Here is a 19,580-nt window from a genome sequence, read left to right on the forward strand (position 1 = left end):
ACTGAGCCTCCCAAGCACCCAAGAGTAACTACATTCTAACAAAGAATTGTGATTTCAGGGAACAATTCCAAAGGTGAAGGCAAAAAACTTTGGTTGGAACAGGCCAGTTCCATTTTATTCAGGCGTGAGAATAGTGTTCTGCCCTCTGGATTCTCTAGAACATATTGCAGCTCTAGCATTTTCAGGAACACACGACCCCTAGAGGTACTACAATGATCCACCCAGTTTTCCCATACTCCTGCCCTGGACTCTTCCTTCCATGCCAAACTTGCTTCTTCTAAAAAAAATTATTCTCCCGTATCTGGAATTTGTCTGAATTCATTAATTGGAGCTAATAAATAATTCCTACAAGATTTTTTTTTTTTAAATATCACAGACCTGAATAGTGTTAAAATGATTCTACTACTTTGTCCATTCTATAAGATCAGAACTGTACGAACTGATTTTATATCTAATACAGAATACTTACAACAGATATTCGGTTAGGAGGCTATTTCTTCAAGGCTCTCGATGTGCTTGGCTTACCTGAACCAGTGTTTGTCCTTCAGCTCTTGAATTCCTCACCAAATGGTTATTAGTTGATCCTATGAATGAATGTTGTGGTCTATTTTCTGCTTTACTCAAATTCTGGCTGTTGTGGAAACTCCCTGCTTCCTGGTATCCACTGTCAGAATAAGAATTCATTTGTGTTGAACTTCTTGAGTTACCCAATGATCCTGAAGGAATGAAACCAGCAGGAAATATGTTTATTTTACACTTCTGATGCTCATTTTCAAATAGCACAAATTAAAAGCAAATCGATACTTAAAAGATAATACAACAGACCCTCACTTTCATGAAGAGATGTCTGTTCTGGTGAATAGAGGGTCCCCTGTTCTGGCTCTGTCCTGATGAGATAGTTGTTGGGGTGGACAGCGTCAGAAACTCTAGGTTTGTTTACACCAGTATTTGGCACATCTGTAAGAAGATAAGTTTAATCAGCTAAATCTAATGACAGTATTACATCAAAACTTGCTATAAAGGTTCAGATATTTGTAACTTCTTATAATCTACATGTTAATACTATACCATTTTCATTGTAAACTGCACAATCATTTAGACTTTTTATATGAGTGTTTCATATACTCATTTTATTAATGTTTAATTATTAATTAATAAAATTTATAAATTTTATGACAATTTTTCATCCTGATTACCACCCAAAGTTTACTTATATATTATAGGAAATTAAAATCTGAAAGCTGACCTTGTTTCTCCTTGAAAAACTCACCTCTCAAGTGACTTCTTCCAAGAGGAAGACTCAGGGTAGTGATGGTGGCTAAGTGTTTAATAAAGGATCCTCCATACCTCCAAATGTTTGAAAAAAAAAAAACCAAACAAACAAACCTTGCATGGTGTTTATATTATTGAGCTTGGTAATGAAATCTCTGAAGGCAGAGTTAGGGCTTTATGTTTTATTTCATGTTATCTAAAATCAATGGAACTCTGTATGGTGTTCTCAGAGTTACAAATGATGGAAATTTTAATTTTTTATCTATTTGCTTACCTTACTCTTTTTAGTCTTTTTCTGAATCAATAGAGACATATCTAAACCTGATTCTTGTTTCCCCACTCCGAATCTGTCTCTCCCACTACCTTATTTTACTTTCAACTGTGTCATTTTGCCCTCTTGATCTTAAAAACAAAACTATTTATCCCCTTCCCTATCTCCGACATCTGTTTTGTATGCTGTAAATTGGGGTGGTGTAAATCACACAATCTTGCCCCATTTCCATTCAAATGTGACCTCTTTTCTCTATTTCTTCAAAATATATTTGCCCATCTTCTGATTATCTTCAGAAGTCTCTTCCTCAAACTTAACCTTCAGGTTGCTAACAAACATTTTTTTCAGGAATGCTGCTTCAGGATCTCTTCGAAGCTTTACATAAAGTCCTTATCACATTTTGAGTCCCCTAAGGATTTCACTGTTTTCATTTGTCTTTCCTTTCTTTCTTCCTTTAACTACTTCTTAAGGCTCTAAGAATGATGCAGCTATGGGAAAAGATAGGTGTGTGTGGGAGACACAGGAGCATCTGGGGGAAAGGAGCTGAGGAAAAATTTCCTATAGGAAGTAAAGCTTGCCCCTTCTTTACCACATGTAAACTCTCGCCACTAGTGTGTAAGCTTAGCGCCAGCAGGGACTTTTATCTGGTCTGTTTATGTTATGTCCTCAGTGCCTGTGATAGGTACATTGTACTCCGTAGGTGACTGGTAAGTATTTGTCGAATAAATTCCCAGGTAGGAAGAGCAGCTTCTCGTTATTGAGTGTGGATTCACACCTGGCACTGTGCTGTGGCTTTATTATGTTCAATAAAGTTTATCTATGCAAAGCAAAGTAAAACTTGTAGGCAATGCTGATTAAGCTAGTTTGGAAAGTAAATACAAGTTTTATAGGAGAGCCGGGAGCCCCGCTGCATTCTAAACCTTTAAGCCTGACACTGAATTCAATCCAAGGTTTTGTTCCCTCGCCTCCAGAAAGATTCACTGACATTCTTAATATAGGTTTTTAACAACCTGCCTCTTGATTTATTATTTGACAGTACACTTCTAGTGGTAGAGTTCTGTGACAGTTCTGAATTCTGAAGTTTGGAATTTCCATAAAGATCACAGATTGTATATGGTTTCCTTGGTACACACTGAAACCTGATCTGAGGCTCTGTCAGGCTGATGATCCTAGGGAGTGATCTGCTTCATTCGTAAGTCTCCTGTTACAAACTTGGGTTCTACCTATTCTTATGTAGCACTTCTGGCTGAAATGCTATGAAGGACTACGGAAAATACGTAGTTTGCTAGGCTACTAGAGTATTATGTGGAGTTTGTGTGCCAGGGAATAGCGACATGAGGGACAGCCGGACAGCAGGGCTGTGCCCCAGTCTACCTTGACTTCATCCAAAATGGAGCTCTGACACATCGACTGTGAAACGACAACCCTCTGGAGATATGGAAGCACCCCTGTGGGAGCTCCAAGACTTCTCCTACGTGGAAAACGTACCATTTTTTAAAAGAAAAAGAGGTTTAGATAGTTCTTAGCTTCAGCTTTAGTACAAGATTAAAACATGGGACACCAATACATCAAAGCTTTCGGCCTGGAAACACCAGGTGGCATGCAGTGTCAGGAGCTGAAAACTTATCACCATGGAAACCAAAACCCATTAGCGTCCAGGCATGCCTCTTTTTTCTCTTTTTTCTCTAGTTTCTATTAGAAACTAGTATTTAAATAGGAAAAGAGAAAGAGGCCCCTAAAAGATTTGTACCTCAGCAATTGTGTCTCCTCATCCAGTGGAACAGTTCTTCACAAATCGTGTGACAAACAACTGTGCTCATTTAAACTCTTCTTTAAGAGAAGCTATTTAAAATAAATAATCTTAAACAGATCAAGCACAAATTGTGGGGTACAGGATTCCACACTGGCCACCCTAATTAACAGAATTAGTATCTCAAAAAATACAAAAATAAACAAAATAAACAAAATTACCCTGAAAGTAACACAACCATGTACCCTCTTTAAATATTAGTATCCATTTCTTATACTTTTAAAGATTTATTTATTTGAGAGAAAGAGAGGAGCAGAGGGAGAGGGGGAGAGAGAATCTTAGACTCCCTGCTGGATGCACAGTCCTATGTGGGGCTCGATCCCACAACTCTGAGATCATGACCTGAGCCACGATCCATAGTGGGATGCTTAACCAAGCTACCCCGGAACCCGTTTCTTATACTTTTAAATGTAAGAACTCAAAAAAAAAAAAAAAAAAAAAATAGAACATGGAAAAGAACAGTGAGATGGTAACTAGAACACTAAAATACTAAATTCTCATGTCCTCCAAATCTAATTTGACGATTTAAATACCTGAGTTATTTAGAGAACAGGGTCTAAATTTTATTTCTTTTTAAAAATTTTTTTATTTTTAAGTAATCCCTACACCCAGTGTGGGGCTTAAGCCCACAACCCCAACATCATAAGCTGCCATTCCACTGACCAAGCCACCCAGGCGCTGCCCCTATTTTTAAGTAAACACTGAAGTTAAAGTTTTAAAAAAGTTGATAAATATGTATTTATATTATAACTATGATATATTTACATATTAATCAGCTACAAAGCAACCAATTCTAAACTATCAAGGGGGTCTTTGGTCATTTTTCTACTTCTATAATGAAGCCCAATGGTAATATATATCTGCAAAGACAAAAAGATATTGGTATCTCTTCTCAATCATTAAAAGAAAGTTAAATCATTTTCATACTGTTTTACTATTATTTACTGTTTTCTTGACAACTTATAATTCCCAAATTACACACAAATAAATATATACACACATGGTTGTTATTAGTAAGAGGGCCCAGTTCCCCATCATTGTAGAAGGTATTCTTATTGTAGTAGGGAAAGGTTCAAAATTATTAACTATGTATTATTTATGTAGTCTTACTTTAAAATTAATGTCTTTTAAAAATAAGTGCTCTCAGAAATAAAATAAGACACTAGTCAAATTTACCAGAGAAACCAGTCTTACAAGATGGGATCACTTCAGGATCACTGCCATAAACTAGAGTGAAATACCTGGCATGTTGTGATTTAGCACAATGAGAACATGAAACTGAGAGACGTTTTGATGAACAAAAATGGCAAATGGAGAACAGACACTTTTCCAAGCAAGACATACAAATGGCTAACAGACACATGAAAAAATGTTCATAATCATTAGTAATCAGGGAGATTCAAATAAAAAACCACATTGAGATACCACCTACCACCAGGTAGAAGGGCCAAAATCAACAAGACAGTAAACAACGTGTATTGGAGGGGTATGGAGAAAGGGGAACCCTCTTGCACTGTTGGTGGGAATGCAAGTTGGTGCAGCCACTCTGGAAAACAGTGTGGAGATTCCTTAAGAAATTAAAAATAGAGCTTCTCTATGACTCTGCAATTGCCCTACTGGGTATTTACCCCATAGATACAGATGTAGCAAAAAGAAGGGCCATCTGTACCCCAATGTTCACTTTATTATTTTTTTTTTAAAGATTTTATTACTTATTTGACAGAGAGATACACAGTGAGAGAGGGAACACAAGCAGGGGGAGTGGGAGAGGGAAAAGCAAGCTTCCTGTTGAGCAGGGAGCCCAATGTGGGACTCAAACCCAGGACCCTGGGATCATGACCTGAGCCAAAGGCAGACACTTAACAACTGAGCCACCTAGGCGCCCTGCACCCCAATGTTCATAGCACCAATGGCCACAGTCACCAAACTGTAGCAAGAGCCAAGATGCCCTTCAACAGACGAATGGATAAAGAAGATATGGTCCATATATACTATGGAGTATTATGCCTCCATCAGTTAGGATAAATATCTAACTTTTGTATCAACATGGATGGGAGTGGAAGAGATTATGGTGAGTGAAATAAGTCAAGCAGAGAGAGTCAGTTGTCATATGGTTTCACTTACTTGTGGAGCATAAGAAATAACACAGAGGACATGGGGAGATGGAGAGGAGTGAGATGGGGGAAATCAGAGGGGGAGATGAACCATGAGAGACTGTGGACTCTGAGAAACAAACTAAGGGTTTTGGAGGGGAGGGGAGTGGGGGGTTCGGTGAACCTGGTAGTGATACTAAGGGGGGCACGTATTTCATGGAGCACTGGGTGTAACGCATAAACAATGAATCTTGGAACACTGAAAAAATAAGTTTAAAGTTTAAAAAAAAAATGGAAAACAGAATGTCTATGCTACTTCTTTCATCTGTGTACTTTAAGAATATGTGTTACTTTTTCACAAACATGTTTTGTGGAACATCAGAAATATTTTAGGGGGCATTTTCAAACATCAAATTAGCATCTTCTATGAAAATGCATGTCTAAGAATATGGAACTTTAACAAACTTCAAGGAAGAATGAAATAATCTCCATGTATGTTTTGTGAATGGGAGATTATTGGAACCAGGGTCCTTCTTGCCTGCTACATTTCATCTGAGTGCCCCCAAATCACCTAAACAAGGGCAATTAATTAGAAAAAGCAGAAGGCTGCAGCTAAGAAAATACTAGGCAGTAAGGGACACTAATGCTGTAGGGCTACATAAATCTCATGTATTATCCACCATTAAGCTCACACTGAAAGATAAAACACAAAGTGTACTATGATTTATCTCCCAAATACACACCAAGTGTGCATTGAAAATAGGCTCAGGAAACAGACCAAGGTCTCTCTAAATAACCTGAAATTACTGAAATTGCTCTGCTTTGTTAATCTCTGTGTCTTACTGTTTATGGTATATGAAATGGAGGTCTATACTATGTGTTAAATCACCATGGAAACAGGAACCTAGAGATCAGTAAGGAGATTTTAAGTATATACAACTCTGTAACTAGTCTTTCACAGTCCAGCATATTATAACTTTTTGCTAGATTCTTCTTGTTTGTGCCTGTTCTGAGTTGCTATGGTGTTTAAAGGTTTGCCCTTACATAAAAGATAGTGCAGTGTGAGTTTTGGCAGGACTCCTGGGATGGTAATGGAATGCAGTGTTAAGGCAGATGATGCTGTCTTTGACAGTTAAGGGAATTGAGTAGCTCTCTTTTCTTCCAACTTTGGCCTGTGAGTTGAGGTTAGGCTTTCATACTCTGAGTGGCAACACTTTATGAAAATATGAGTAGAAAATTTTGTCTTTTTTTTTTTTTTTAGTTTTGTCTTATGGGGACTCAACTTCCTGTTTGGCTCTGGTATTCTGGCTTTTTGTAGGGCGACAGGTTCAGGAGGGAGTCTACATTCCACAAAGCTACAACAATTTTCCAGTGCCTTCTATGGCTAAGAAGTAAAGCTCTATTCCAAATTCTGGAAGAGAACATGGATGATGGCCTTGAAGACTTCTCCTCTTCAGTAACTTCTTCGATATACAAGATTCACTTCTACAGTAGGTAACCCAATTACTGGAGGAAATGAGATGACTGGGAAATACTGTTGCTGAGTGGAAATGTGAATAGGGTAATGGAAACATGAACCATGAAAACATTCTCTGATTCACAGAAGACACAGAGAGACATTGACTAATAACTTAAGATCATAGATATGTGGGGTGCATGGACTCAAAATATGAATTACTATTTACACATGATATCCTCTAAGAGCTGGGCTTTAAAATAAGTTAAAACCTGCAAGAATGGGCAGAAGCTCTTGTTTACTGAACTATTTCTTGTCTGGTTCTCTTGAGTGTATCTAGATTCTTGGATCTTATACATACTTATGCTATCTTTTAAAATATTGTGACAGTGGCTCTAAAAATTTTACTCATCTAGAAAATGTTCAATGAAAAGCCTTGGAAAATGGAAACCATTAATGAAGTATCTTCTAGTTCACTTTAAACTTTGCTCTAAACATCAATTAGCCTGCCTTAAAAACCACTGTAAAAGCTTATCAGTCTGAATTCAATTTTGTGGCTTAAGCAAACTTAGTTTCTGCATAAGCTGGTATAAAGCACTTTATTTAATTTCTATAATGCAAATCTAAAAGTATTTTATAGTTTTATATGTCACCAGAGAGATCTCTTCTTCATAATATTTTAAAATTCCTGAATTCTGTTCAGAAATACAAAATGATTAAAAAATAATCATTAGAAAAAAAGGTCTTTCTGCAAATAGTCATATTAAAATGAGTATTTATCACTTTTGAGTATTTTGAGTCCAGGCATGAATTAAAATGCAGATGTTACACTTACCATAAAGCATTTATACATGTAAGAGGAAAACTAGAAAAATAAGGAGTTTAGAACTATAAAGACGAAAAGAAATAGATCACACATGTCAAGTTTCCAACACCGAGTTTACAAGTAGGTGTTCATAAAAGGCCACGGGCCTCTTGCTTCCTACAGAGAAAGCTAAAAAAGAATCAAGGATTTTCTGTGATGTAAAAAAATCAGTGATCTATGGAATATAAGTGCTCAAAAATCATTCAAAGATACACTTCATTTTAGGGCAAAATAATGTTACCAAATATAGAAAAGGGTATATTTGATAGTAGGTGATACAAGACAGATACCCTTTGCTAAAACTAAACAAAAAACCCCCCCCAAAACAAAAGCCAAGAAAAGCTTTTTTTTAAAAAAGATTTTATTTATTTACCCAAGAGAGAGCATTAGCAGCGGGCGGGGAAGGGGAGTGGTGGAGAGTCAGGGAGGAGGGGGAGAAGAGGTGGTGGGGGGCAGCGGGAAAGGAACAAGCATATTTCTGCCTGAGCAGAGAGCTTCGCTCAGGACTGGGTCACCTAAGCCGAGGGCAGGTGCTTAGCCAACTGAGCAACCTAGGTGCCCCAAGAAAACTTCTTTAAAACAAAACAAAACAAAACAAAACCCATAGAAATCTGTAAGGGTAAAATGATATTCCTATCAAAAAGAATAGAAAAGGTCTTCTAAAACTAGGTTTTACTGTGGTTTTCTATTGGGCTATCTTTTTTGGTATAGATTATAACGGTCGAGCTAAATGCAGACTAACTCTGGCTTAGGAATGAAATGTGGGGTTACAGATGGTAGCCTTTCTGACATTTCCCAAAGCAAGCAACAGCTGTAAACTGAGGAAGTATGTGGCTTTGTGTGTTGAGGAGGTGGTAATAGGAAAAGGAGCTTTTAAACTTGATACTTTCTATTTTATTTTAGGCAGTTAATAGAATATTTGTTCACATATCACTAAGAGAGAAAAACACTTAAATATTTGTTTAAAATGTTTAAATTAAACATAAAATGTTAGAAGCTAACACTGGATATGTGATTTTATTTTTTAAGATTTTATTTATTTATATGTCAGAGAGAGAGAGTGAGTACACAAGCAGGTGGAGCAGCAGAGGGAGAGGGAGAAGTAGGCTCCCCGGTGAGCAGGGAGCCCAATGTGGGACTCGATCCCAGGACCCTGAGACCATGACCCGAGCTGAAGGCAGATGCCTAACCAACTGAGCCACCCAGGTGTCCCGGATATGCAATTTTAATACAAAGTCCTACCCCACCAGGCACCTGGGCGGCTCAGTTGGTAAAGCAAAGTGTCTGGCTCTTAATTTTGGATCAGGTCATGATCTAAGGGTCGTGAGATCGAGCCCTGTGTTGAGCTCTGTGTTGAGCACTGAGCCTACTTAAGATTCTCTCCCTCCATCTTCCTGTCCCTCATCCTGTGCCTGTGCTCTCTTTCTCTAAAAAAAGCCCTAATTCAGTGTATTTAAGTCTTACGGGGATGTGTAACATACATCCCCATAAAGTATGAGTAAATGGTGTAGGAACATTCAGATACATATTTGCTAAAGCAAAATACTAACATTCTTATTTGGTGCTTGCCACCCATGCCCATACTCTGTCCAGTCTTTTCACTATAAGCATCTTTGCTACAGATTACTTTACCATAAGCAATTTCAACACACTTTTGCTGTGTCACTAACTGGCTGTGAGCCAAGTTTGCCATACAAGATAATTAAAAAAGAACCTAGTTGACAATTTGTTTTTTCTTCATTGATGTAGTACTCTTATTTTTTATTTAAATTAAATCTTAAGCCCTCATAATAGTCTATATAGTGGTGCAGAGTTCTGAGCCCACTTTTCGCACACAACTTTGGGACATCTATCAATGGACATGTGAAAGTATGCCAAGAACAAACAACAGCGTAGAAGCCTTATCACAGCACAACACAAAATTCAGGTTCAAAGATGTATTTTAGTATTTGAAACCTGATGCCTCTCCTATTGAAGAAAACAGAGAAAATGTGATGCCAAACACGGAGACACATCAGCAAGCCAAAGTGTATAATGCTATCAACCAGAGATTTGAAGATAAATGCTGGGGTCCAATCTGCAATATAGAAGCAGTATTGCTAGGACTCTACAATATACGTTTTGAACGTACTCAAATATTTTGCCCTTTGCAATAGTCTTCTACATTTTGCTACTCATTTTTCTTATTTCATTATGTCCTTTGAATGAATCTCTTTTTTCCCATAGCTTTATCTTTTACAGCACAACCGCCTTATGGCTAACTAGTTATGCTGCGAAAGTATCTGCAGCTATGATGTGTACAGTGAAGCGGCCTAGAACCTGCACAAACACAGTGGTAAGTGTAGAGTTCTAAACTAGCAGAGAGGCTGATGTCCAGCACAGCAGAGGTAACTCGGCTTAAATTAGGATTCATTTAACAAAATCCCACCAGTGTGGAAAACAGACATTAAATCATGTCTACTGGCTGGAAACTGTCATCTCATACTGCATTCATCTGTGTCATGGCTCACACTGGCAGTATGGCCAACAGCCGGCTGGACTTAGCATGTGTCAGTGTGATGTACTGTTTTAACCCCCAATATGCTGAACCCTTTGTTTAAAGAATTTGTATTTAAGTTTTTTAGAATTAAAGTTTTCAAACATAAAAGGAGAGAGAGAAGGGGCGCCTGGGTGGCTCAGTTGGATAAGTGCCGGACTCTTGATTTCAGCTCAGGTCACGATCTTAGGGTCATGAGATCAAGCCCCGTGCCAGGCTCCATGTTTAGCATAGAGTCTGCTTGGAGCTCTCTCTCCCTTCCCTCGAAAATAAATAAATAAATCTTTAACCAACCCCCCCTCCCCAACAAACAGAAGTATAATTAGCATCCCTCCCAATTTAATTATTGCAACATTATGCCATACTTTTTATGCTCCATTTATTGCTTTTTCCTTTCTTCTGTTAAAGAATTTTAAAACAGATCCCTCACATAAGATCATTTTGACTCTAAATACTTCCATATGTAGCTCTGTAAAATACGGACTTCAAAAAACGACATTTATTCCATCGCACCACATAGAGTTCACAGTCACATTTTCCTGATGTCTCAAAAATTTTTCTTCAGTTGGCTTGTACTTGTCAGGCTGAAATAAGACTTACAGATAGTGCTGGACTCTGATCGTTACTTAGTACCTTAAGTCTAAAAAGGGCTCTCAGGCCCTCATTTTCATTTTCTTGGCTCACTGAGGGAACCACAGCAATAAACTCAGGATGCTCCATATTCTGAATTAGTGTGTGGGTTTCTCATGGTGGCAGGTACGTATCTTCTAACCTCTGTATGTCTTTTAAGCACAAAGTTAGAACTAGAAACTTTCAGGCCACACTTTTGTGATTAGAATACTTTATGGATGGTGTTGTGTACTTTATGTCCTGTCATATTGTAACTTTAACAGTTAAGATCAGTCAGTCAATTCAAGCGATGGTAGTCTGATCTTTCCATATTTTCAAGTTCACCATCAACCTCTCTCCTAATGTAATGATTCCCAACCTTGCTTGCGTACTGTAATGGCCTGGGATAGGGGTCGGTGTAGAGCTCGGAAACTATTGCTGAGTCCCATGTCCAGGGATTCGAATTCAATCAGCCTAAGCTGAGGTCTGAATATTAGGAGTTTAAAAACTCCCAAGGTGGTTTTAATGTGCAGCCAGGATCAAGAATACAGAGGTTTCTGCATACACTGACAATCTTTGCTTGAATCAATTATTTCATTAGATGATGCAAATTGGTGATTTTTCTAATTTTATTGTCCTTTCTACATTTATCAGCAGAAATTCCTTTGGTATATTTTAGATATCTTTAAAATCTATTAATGGCCAGGGTTATTTGGTTATCCCAAAATATAATCTGTATAGGACTGGCAGGATAAACTTTTAATTCTTTTCTTTTATTACCAGTAATTAGATTAATTTACTTATGAGTAAGGCAGTATTCTCAGACTGTAGTATGGATCATGGGGGGATCGTCAAAGACCGTTGATGCCTGGTTCGGGGCCCAGACTTAACAGCTCCGCAGGTGACGTGAATATACAGCAAAGCTGGGGACCTCTGGAATGAGGTGTTGGTACTTGATTACCTCCATAGAGAAAAGTTTGTTTTTCGCTTGTTCTGGTAATGGCTGTTGCATTTTTGTTGACAGAAAAATGTATGTGATCATTTTGATCCAGATATGAAAAGAAAAGAAAGACAGGAAACATGACAATGTTATGAAATTCCAAGATTGGGTTGATTCTTAACTTCCATAAGAACTAATCAAATGGAAGAATGGTCAGTGGTATGCTGGTCTTCATGTAATGTTCTGACTTAACAAATATTTAAGAATCATTTAAGTGATTTTACTATTTAATCTGTCCATAATAAAGCTTATGATATAGGGGAACTGGAAGTAAATGGCTTTTTTAAAGTCTAATAACTTATTAAAATTTTATATATTCATGAAAATTTACACTCCTCTACTCTGGCAACATAGTAAGCACTGATAGACGTAACAGTTGGTATAGGTGGGAATGGGTATTTGCAGGGACCCTCTCAGACTCTGAGAGATGGCATAAAGGTTATTTTAAACTAAAGACATTTGCGATTCAACAGAAGTAGAAAGAAACCTTCATGGAGCATCCCTTATTTCACCAAAAAGCAGAAACGTCTGGGAGTGAGGCTGCCATGGGTCCTCTCTGGGGAGATTTATGGCATGAAGAAACAAACGGGAGGACCACTTGCACCTGCATAAACAAGTGATTTTACAAGAAATCACAAGATTTCTTATACCTGTTTGTTCCCCTAGAAACCCATTTGTTTTTCCCCACAGAAGCCTTTTCTGCCCACCTCCTCTACTCCATCAAGTTAGGTATATAAAATATTTTATCTATTATTATATTTATAATTTAAGTATATTTATTATTATTATTTAATATTTGCCTAAATACTTTCGTGAGCTCCTATGTGTATACGAATATTTGGGGATTATTCTTCTATTGTCCGTTAAATCACTGGCCACCCGCAGTCACTTAACCTAAGAAAGCAGAGGAAAAGACTCACCCCTCCCACATATCGTTAGGCATTTTTACAATATTTGCCCAAAAAGCCCCATTATACTATTGCCCAGGCAGTTCCACTTAAAAATAATGTAATCGACAAAGATACTCAGATAGATGTGTAGAAAAGTTATATCACTGTTTGCCGAAGGAAAAATTTGGAAAAAAACAAAATATTTACCAGTAAGGGGCTGCTTACATAAATTTTCTAAACCAGGTCTATTCAGCCATTTATGGACATTGGTGAAGGTGTGAGTGCTGTGAGTGCGTGCTGTGGTGAGTGCTGTGAAATGTGTAAGCCTGATGATTCATAGACCTGTACTCCTGGGGCAAATAATACATTATATGTTAATAAAAATAATTTTTTAAAAAAAGAGGCCGATATTGACATATTGATACAGAAACACGTTTGGTTTTTCCTATACTGTTAAGAAAAAAACCAATCATATGACAATGTATAATATATCCTCACTGAATTAAAAATAAAACAAACCCAGAGGGTGTGTGTGTGTGTGTGTGGGGGGGGGGGTGATGGCCATGATCTGGAAAGATGTGGGGAAGAAGGAAATGTTTACCTTTACTCCAAGTTCTTCCAGACTCAATTTTTGTAAAATATAAAAAGGCCTTTAGTAATAAAACATTAAACGTTAAGAGAAACTTCATACTGGTGATTCAGGAAGCTACAGTGCTGTAGCTGTGGTAAGAAGATTATCAAGACTGTGTGGCTCAAAAGGCCTGAAATAATAAGGGTGGAAAAACTTGGCTGATTTTCACAGAAATTCGTATCCTCCTGTTATTTAGAAGAGAAATAGGAAGGAATGACTGTATGATGAAATTTTGTCATTAGTATAATTTATAGGCACACTAAATCATAACATCCAAAATCCTCAATAAAATAATGGTCCTTTATACATGATTGCCAATCTAACATCCTATTTAGGAACATGTATAATATAGCTTCCAATTCTATCGCCTTCATAAACCCGGTTACATTTCTACTGAGGCAGAAAGTGTCCCCATTTAAGTCTGTGTCTTATCTCCTGATATGCTGATGCTTTCTTGTGTTGTAAATTACTTGCTTCAGATGGAGGGGAAAAAGAAAGATAAATTGACTTAGGGCTAGTCTTTCATTCCTCTTTAATCTTCGGTATTTATGTTTTTGTTTGTTTGCTTGTTTGTTTGTTTTAACCCACCACAGTGGAAGAAACTTGTGTCCATTCCTTTTGGAACAAAATTTAAATATATAAACAAAATGCAAAACCTAATCCCAATAAAGTCTTAAATTTCGTAGTGTACATGAACTACTACTGTCAGTATGGACCACGTAACAATGATTTAAATGGACAGTGTGTGAAAACTGTGGCCCTCCAGTACATATTCCTCAGCAAAGAGATGTGGCACTGTGATGTTAAATCATCTTATCAGTTTAAAATTCCTATTTTATCACAATCTTTTTCATTCTCTTTCGTATTTATTATCAAATATCAACTCTCAACTAAAGTCATTAATATTTTCTTTCCTACTTATTACTTACTATAAAAGACTCAATCAAGTCTCTTTACCCTTAATGCTTTCTAGGTCAACCAGAAATTCCCCTTACTTTCATTTGCCTGCATCTTTTGCTAACTTGTTGCTTTCAGAAAGACTCTCATCTTTTGGCTTCTTTACTTTCTTAGGAGTGGTAATTCCCAATCAGTTATTTAACATACATTAATATCTGCTCTTACGACTACTTCGCAAGTGCAACTGAGCCTAATTCTTTGGCCTGTGGGAACAGACAGTATGCTTGGGTTTGGAAGGTGGCTCTTCTCTTAAGCTGCAGGGAAGGTGGGGGTGGCGTGGTGGTGAGGAGGGAAGGCTAGGATTCTCCTGCTAATGCCATATTGCTCCCCGCCCCTCATTTTACACATAAGTACTAAAACTGGAAACTGCCTAGACTCTAGTAATTTTTTTCCCTGGAACAGAAAAACTGTGAAACTGTGACTTGTGGTACAATTCATTTTACAGGATATGGCTGGAGGATTTAAGTAACAACCAATGAACACTTTAACAAAAGGACTCAATTTATGGTTTCAACAGCTTCTGTCTGGTAGGTAACACACACTATGTATGGTGGTGTTTTTGTGTGCGTGTGTGTGTGTGTGAGTAAATTGGAGTGCTTTTTTTAAAAGAGAAGTAAGCCTGAGGTATTTTTTTCCTTTTCTTTAAAAGCTACTCTGTATAATATTTTCCATCATGAAACATTATAATTACATGGGAATGTATATGCATCTCACTTTCCTCAGGGTTTTATCTATGACTTTATTATATATTTTCATGATTATGGTGTTTATCTTCTATTTTATTGTCTGTGTTCTCAAAAGCTACCTCAAATTCTGGCAGAACATAAGAGATTGTACAAATGCATAATTTTTAAGAGATATGAAGATGTGATTGGTGGAAAATGGAACACTAATAAAAGAGAAAATAGGAAGGAACACTAAGACAACATTCTTTCCTCACTCATTTTTAGCAGAACATACATTAAAAAAACACAAAAATGCAAGGTTATAAGAAATGCAAGGCTAGGGAAAAGACTGAGCCAAAACAGAAAATGATAAACTCTCTCCACAAAAGACAAAAAGATGAGCATCTATGTTTTTAGACAGTTTATGTGTAATGCTGGTAAGCTAGAAAATACAGAACAATGAAGAGAGGAGGAACAGTAAAGCAAGATAACAATAAAGCATAAATGCTTCAAGACAACTTTATTCCTTCTGGGGAAGCTTCTCCTTAAGATTCCTTCCCAACCAGCCTGAGGACACAGATATATTCTGCAGAGTGGACAGTTCTTCCTTGTGCTTTGGGAAGTCATCTCTTTGAGCACCAAGCTTAAAAAGCTTTGGCTTTTTACTTTCAAACAGCCAACCAACCCTCATACAAAAATCAACCAAATGACCGACCAACCAAACTCAAGCAAATGAGCAAAGGGATACTGCTGAAATGAATCACAAGCAATGGAAATCTTTTCTGCCTAGGGCATCCTGAGCTCTTCCTTAGAAAATGACTCTGCAGTAAGTTAGGTATTTAAAAACAAAATTCAGCAGCTGTTCTCCGTTTCTGGCGTTTCAACAGAATGTACCATCCTGAAAATACCTGAACAGGTAAGGATCTCTCCCAGGTACTGATCAAACCACGGCTCCACTAACAATTCACCTGACTGCTAAAAAGCTTTTAAAATGCCAGCTTTTCAAGTCAAATTTGTTATATATATATGACAATATATATTACAATATTACAAATATATATTTATATATATTACAAATATATTTTACAAATATTATAAATATTTGTAAATGTTACAAATAAAATATTATAAATATATATTTATAATATTATAAATATATACAAATATTACAAATATATATTTGTAATATATAATATATATGTAATAGTTGTAATATATTTGTAATATACATATAGATAATTTCTCTACCTTTGTATATATATATTTAGGAAAACATTCAAAATATTAAAGAAAAATGGGGAACATTAAGAGACTTTGAATCCTAAATCTTTTCATGCAATCCTTTCTTATTTAAGAAACCAAGAAAATTGAATAGATATGTTACTTTTGTCAAGATCTAGCTAAACAGGGTGCCTGGGTGGCTCAGTCCTTAAGGTCTGCCTTCGGCTCACGTCATGATCCCAGGGTCCTGGGATTGAGCCCCCGCATCAGGCTCCCTGCTCAGCAGGGAGTATGCTTTTCCCTCTCTCACTCCCCATGCTTGTGTTCCCTTTCTCACTGTCTCTCTCTTTGACAAATAAGTAAATAAAATCTTAAAAAAAAAAAAAAAAGATCTAGCTAAACATGGACTGGACTGAAGACCTTTTAAATACATATATATTTTTACTTTTAAGCCACCCCTGCCCCTTATTCTGTCCAGGACAGCCAAATTCTAAAAATGAGATGATTTTTCTACTATGTTTAGTATCTCTGCATGCAATGTGGTAAAGAGAAGATAGCTGTTAAACTTTATAGGAAAGTAGCAGCAAAACTTCCATTTTATGCCATTATTTACTTATAGTCAAACTTCTAAAGACATCTCTAACTACTGAGGAAAAGAAACATGAAACAAATCAGATTTTACTTTTATGCATACAATCAAATTTCAATTTTCTACCCTTATCTTTGTAGCTTATTGCCAGAGTTACAACTTAAATGTCCTAAGTATGGCTGAAAAGTAGGCAAATTCAAGAAACACGCAAGTAAGGCTAATACAGTTTAAATAATAGAAAGTGGAGTAAATAGTAGTTGTGATGGCAGTGGTTGAAGATTAATACACTCCTCTTCCCCCAAGAGAAAAAAAGGGTATGTAAATGCAACACCTGCCAGCTCTGAACAGGAATTTGGGTAAGAGTGTATTCTGACAAAACTAAGAGATGAAACATAGTTATTAGGTGTGATTTACAAATATAGCTGTCCTGAAGACAGATGAATTATTGGAGCTGTATTTCCCTAGTGCTAACGTATTTAGGGAGCTACTTGGACAATACACACACACATACATAAATAATAATATATCTATGTTTAACTCATGAGTAAATCACGAGGGTGGTGGTCAAATGACTGAAACTGAGTAAAAGTACCAGAGGGGAAAGAAGGGGAGGTAGAAAGGACACCAAGGGCCCAGATATTTCATTCTCTGTTATGTGTCCTTCCTGATCTCACTTCATTCTCTCTGTATGTAAATCAACACATTTATACCCTGCGCCTGGCTGGCTTTAGGTAGTGAGAAACCACCACTTGCCTGTTGCAGCTCAGCTCAGCCAGAAGTTCTCCTGCTCTGCTCTAGGCAGCACTTCTGGCTGGGCTTTATCTCCTTCCTGTGTCCAGCTAATGCTGGAAATCGCCCCTGACCCCACTTAACCCACTGCCCCCTCAGTCCTAGAAATGGTAGCAGCTGGAGGTATGATCAGTCTCTTGGGTGTTTCAGCATGCTGTTCAATTCTCCCAGACCTTGCAACCTGCACCTGAACCATAACCTCCCAAATCAAATCCCTCATGTGGAACCACCTGGCATGGGCTGGGTTTTCCCTGCCTGACTGAAGACAGCCATCAGCCTTGGGCTGCACAGAGTTCTCGCCTACCAGACACTACCACTCAACAGAAAAGGGCAATGTATAGGAGATTTTAGTATTTTGTAGCTAGAAGGAAATATAAATGATGATGTCAAATGAGGAAGTACAAGAGGATCAATGTTATATACCTAAAGGGAGGGAGGAATAATACAGTCTTTTCGGGAAAGTAACATGGTTACCCATAACAAGAGCCTTAAAACATGCTCATATACTCTAATAATATTTTATTTCCTAAAAGTCTAACCTAAAGTAAATCAAAGGTACAGATATAATTTTATATACGGGGTATTTACCACAATGTTATTTATAACAGTAAAAATTAGAAACAGCTCAAATGTCCAGAAATAGGGAATATCAGTAAATATGATATATACACCTGTAGTTTTCCTTTACAGCTCCTACCACCACCAAATTTTGAGTGTATAGAGTTATATACCTCCACTAGGCTTGAAGCACTTAAGAGGACAAGGATATTTAAACATTGACAACTACATGCTAGACAACCGTTTAAGGCTCTCAAGAAATATTCTGGAATAAATTAATGATGCACTATTGCATTATTACATGCACTATAAGAATTTTACATTAAGTAGTAAATTTTTTGCTATAACCAAGTACCAAATGCACTACTGTGTGCTTTGCATTTTTCTTTAAATTCTTCAAATCAATTTTTAATAGTTACACAGTTCTGATATTTCTCCTGAGGAATATTTCAGTCAGGTGACTTTTTGCTCAGAGAATTTCCAGTGTTGCCCCATGAGCTAAAGGAGAGTTCAATTTAGAGTTGTATTTACACATCTCTGTAATTTGAACTGATGTGGCTATCTAAACTTTCCACATTTTACCATCTCCCAAACCAGTTTTAAATGTTTGGGTGTGACATTTCTGTCTCCTCTGCTGCCCAGTGACAAAGCACTCTCCAGAGCCTGGCTACCCGTCAAACCCTATGCTCCAGTCCCACCTTCTCTGCAAAGCTATCTCAGAAGTAGGTTGTCCATTTACAACAACGTTTCCCACGCGATATATTTCTGGCTTCTAACCACATTATTATCTCGTGACCTGATTTTATATTAAACTACTGCTAATGAGTCTTAGTGCTAAGTAGCTTTATGTATGTCTTTGGTTTGAATAAAAGCTACAATTCTTGGGAGTAGCTTCTTTATAAAATAGCAGAATGTCTTGTATGTACTATGAGTAACACCAAGATCCCGATAACAGGTTCTGGTAAACTGAAATACCAGGCGTTTGGTGATTTTTGAGTTCTAATCAAGTTCAAAACTTGTTTAAAAGTTGTCAAAGTATTTATATTTCAAGGCCCATTCTACCATTTATATATTGATGACATGGTCCTTCCCATTATAAGTGCCACAGGAAGTGCAGCAACGTGCACGTGTTGTGCCCATCACTGTGTGACCAGCGATGTGTACAGTACTGGGTCCCTGGTGCAGGTGCTCGACAAACAATGAATTAACAGCGAGTATGAAGACATCAAATATTTGTGAAAGTGGCAGACACCCTTCTTAATGTAATTCATCCTTTCTATGAAATGAACTTGGGGTAAAAAGGAGATTACATAAGAAGCTTGTGGACTATATTAGAAGCTACCATATATTTTATATCTGGATACATAA

General features: G+C 37.2%; 1 protein-coding gene and 1 long non-coding RNA gene across 25 annotated transcripts in view; one reads left to right on the plus strand and one right to left on the minus strand.

Moving 5' to 3' along the window:
* The window catches only part of PKP4 (plakophilin 4), a 245,733-nt gene that overhangs the window by 58,798 nt on the left and 167,355 nt on the right, over positions 1 to 19,580 (minus strand). For 13 of the 24 annotated variants that reach the window (XM_082691357.1, XM_082691363.1, XM_082691355.1 and 10 more), the window contains 2 exons: positions 826 to 957; positions 526 to 716 (listed from right to left, as the gene is read on the minus strand). In XM_082691357.1, the coding sequence (XP_082547483.1) occupies positions 526 to 716; positions 826 to 957 (323 nt within the window). The remainder of the gene's footprint in view (positions 1 to 525; positions 717 to 825; positions 958 to 19,580) is intronic. The other 11 variants (XM_082691359.1, XM_082691370.1, XM_082691361.1 and 8 more) reach the window with 1 other exon arrangement.
* The window catches only part of LOC309844451, a 32,034-nt gene continuing 13,731 nt past the window's right edge, over positions 1,278 to 19,580 (plus strand). Inside the window, exons 1-2 of the long non-coding RNA XR_014300701.1 lie at positions 1,278 to 2,735; positions 14,836 to 14,917. This is a non-coding gene — a long non-coding RNA (uncharacterized lncRNA). The remainder of the gene's footprint in view (positions 2,736 to 14,835; positions 14,918 to 19,580) is intronic.

The sequence above is a fragment of the Mustela nivalis genome (genome assembly GCF_964662115.1).
Source record: "Mustela nivalis genome assembly, chromosome: 11".
Classification (NCBI taxonomy): domain Eukaryota; kingdom Metazoa; phylum Chordata; class Mammalia; order Carnivora; family Mustelidae; genus Mustela; species Mustela nivalis.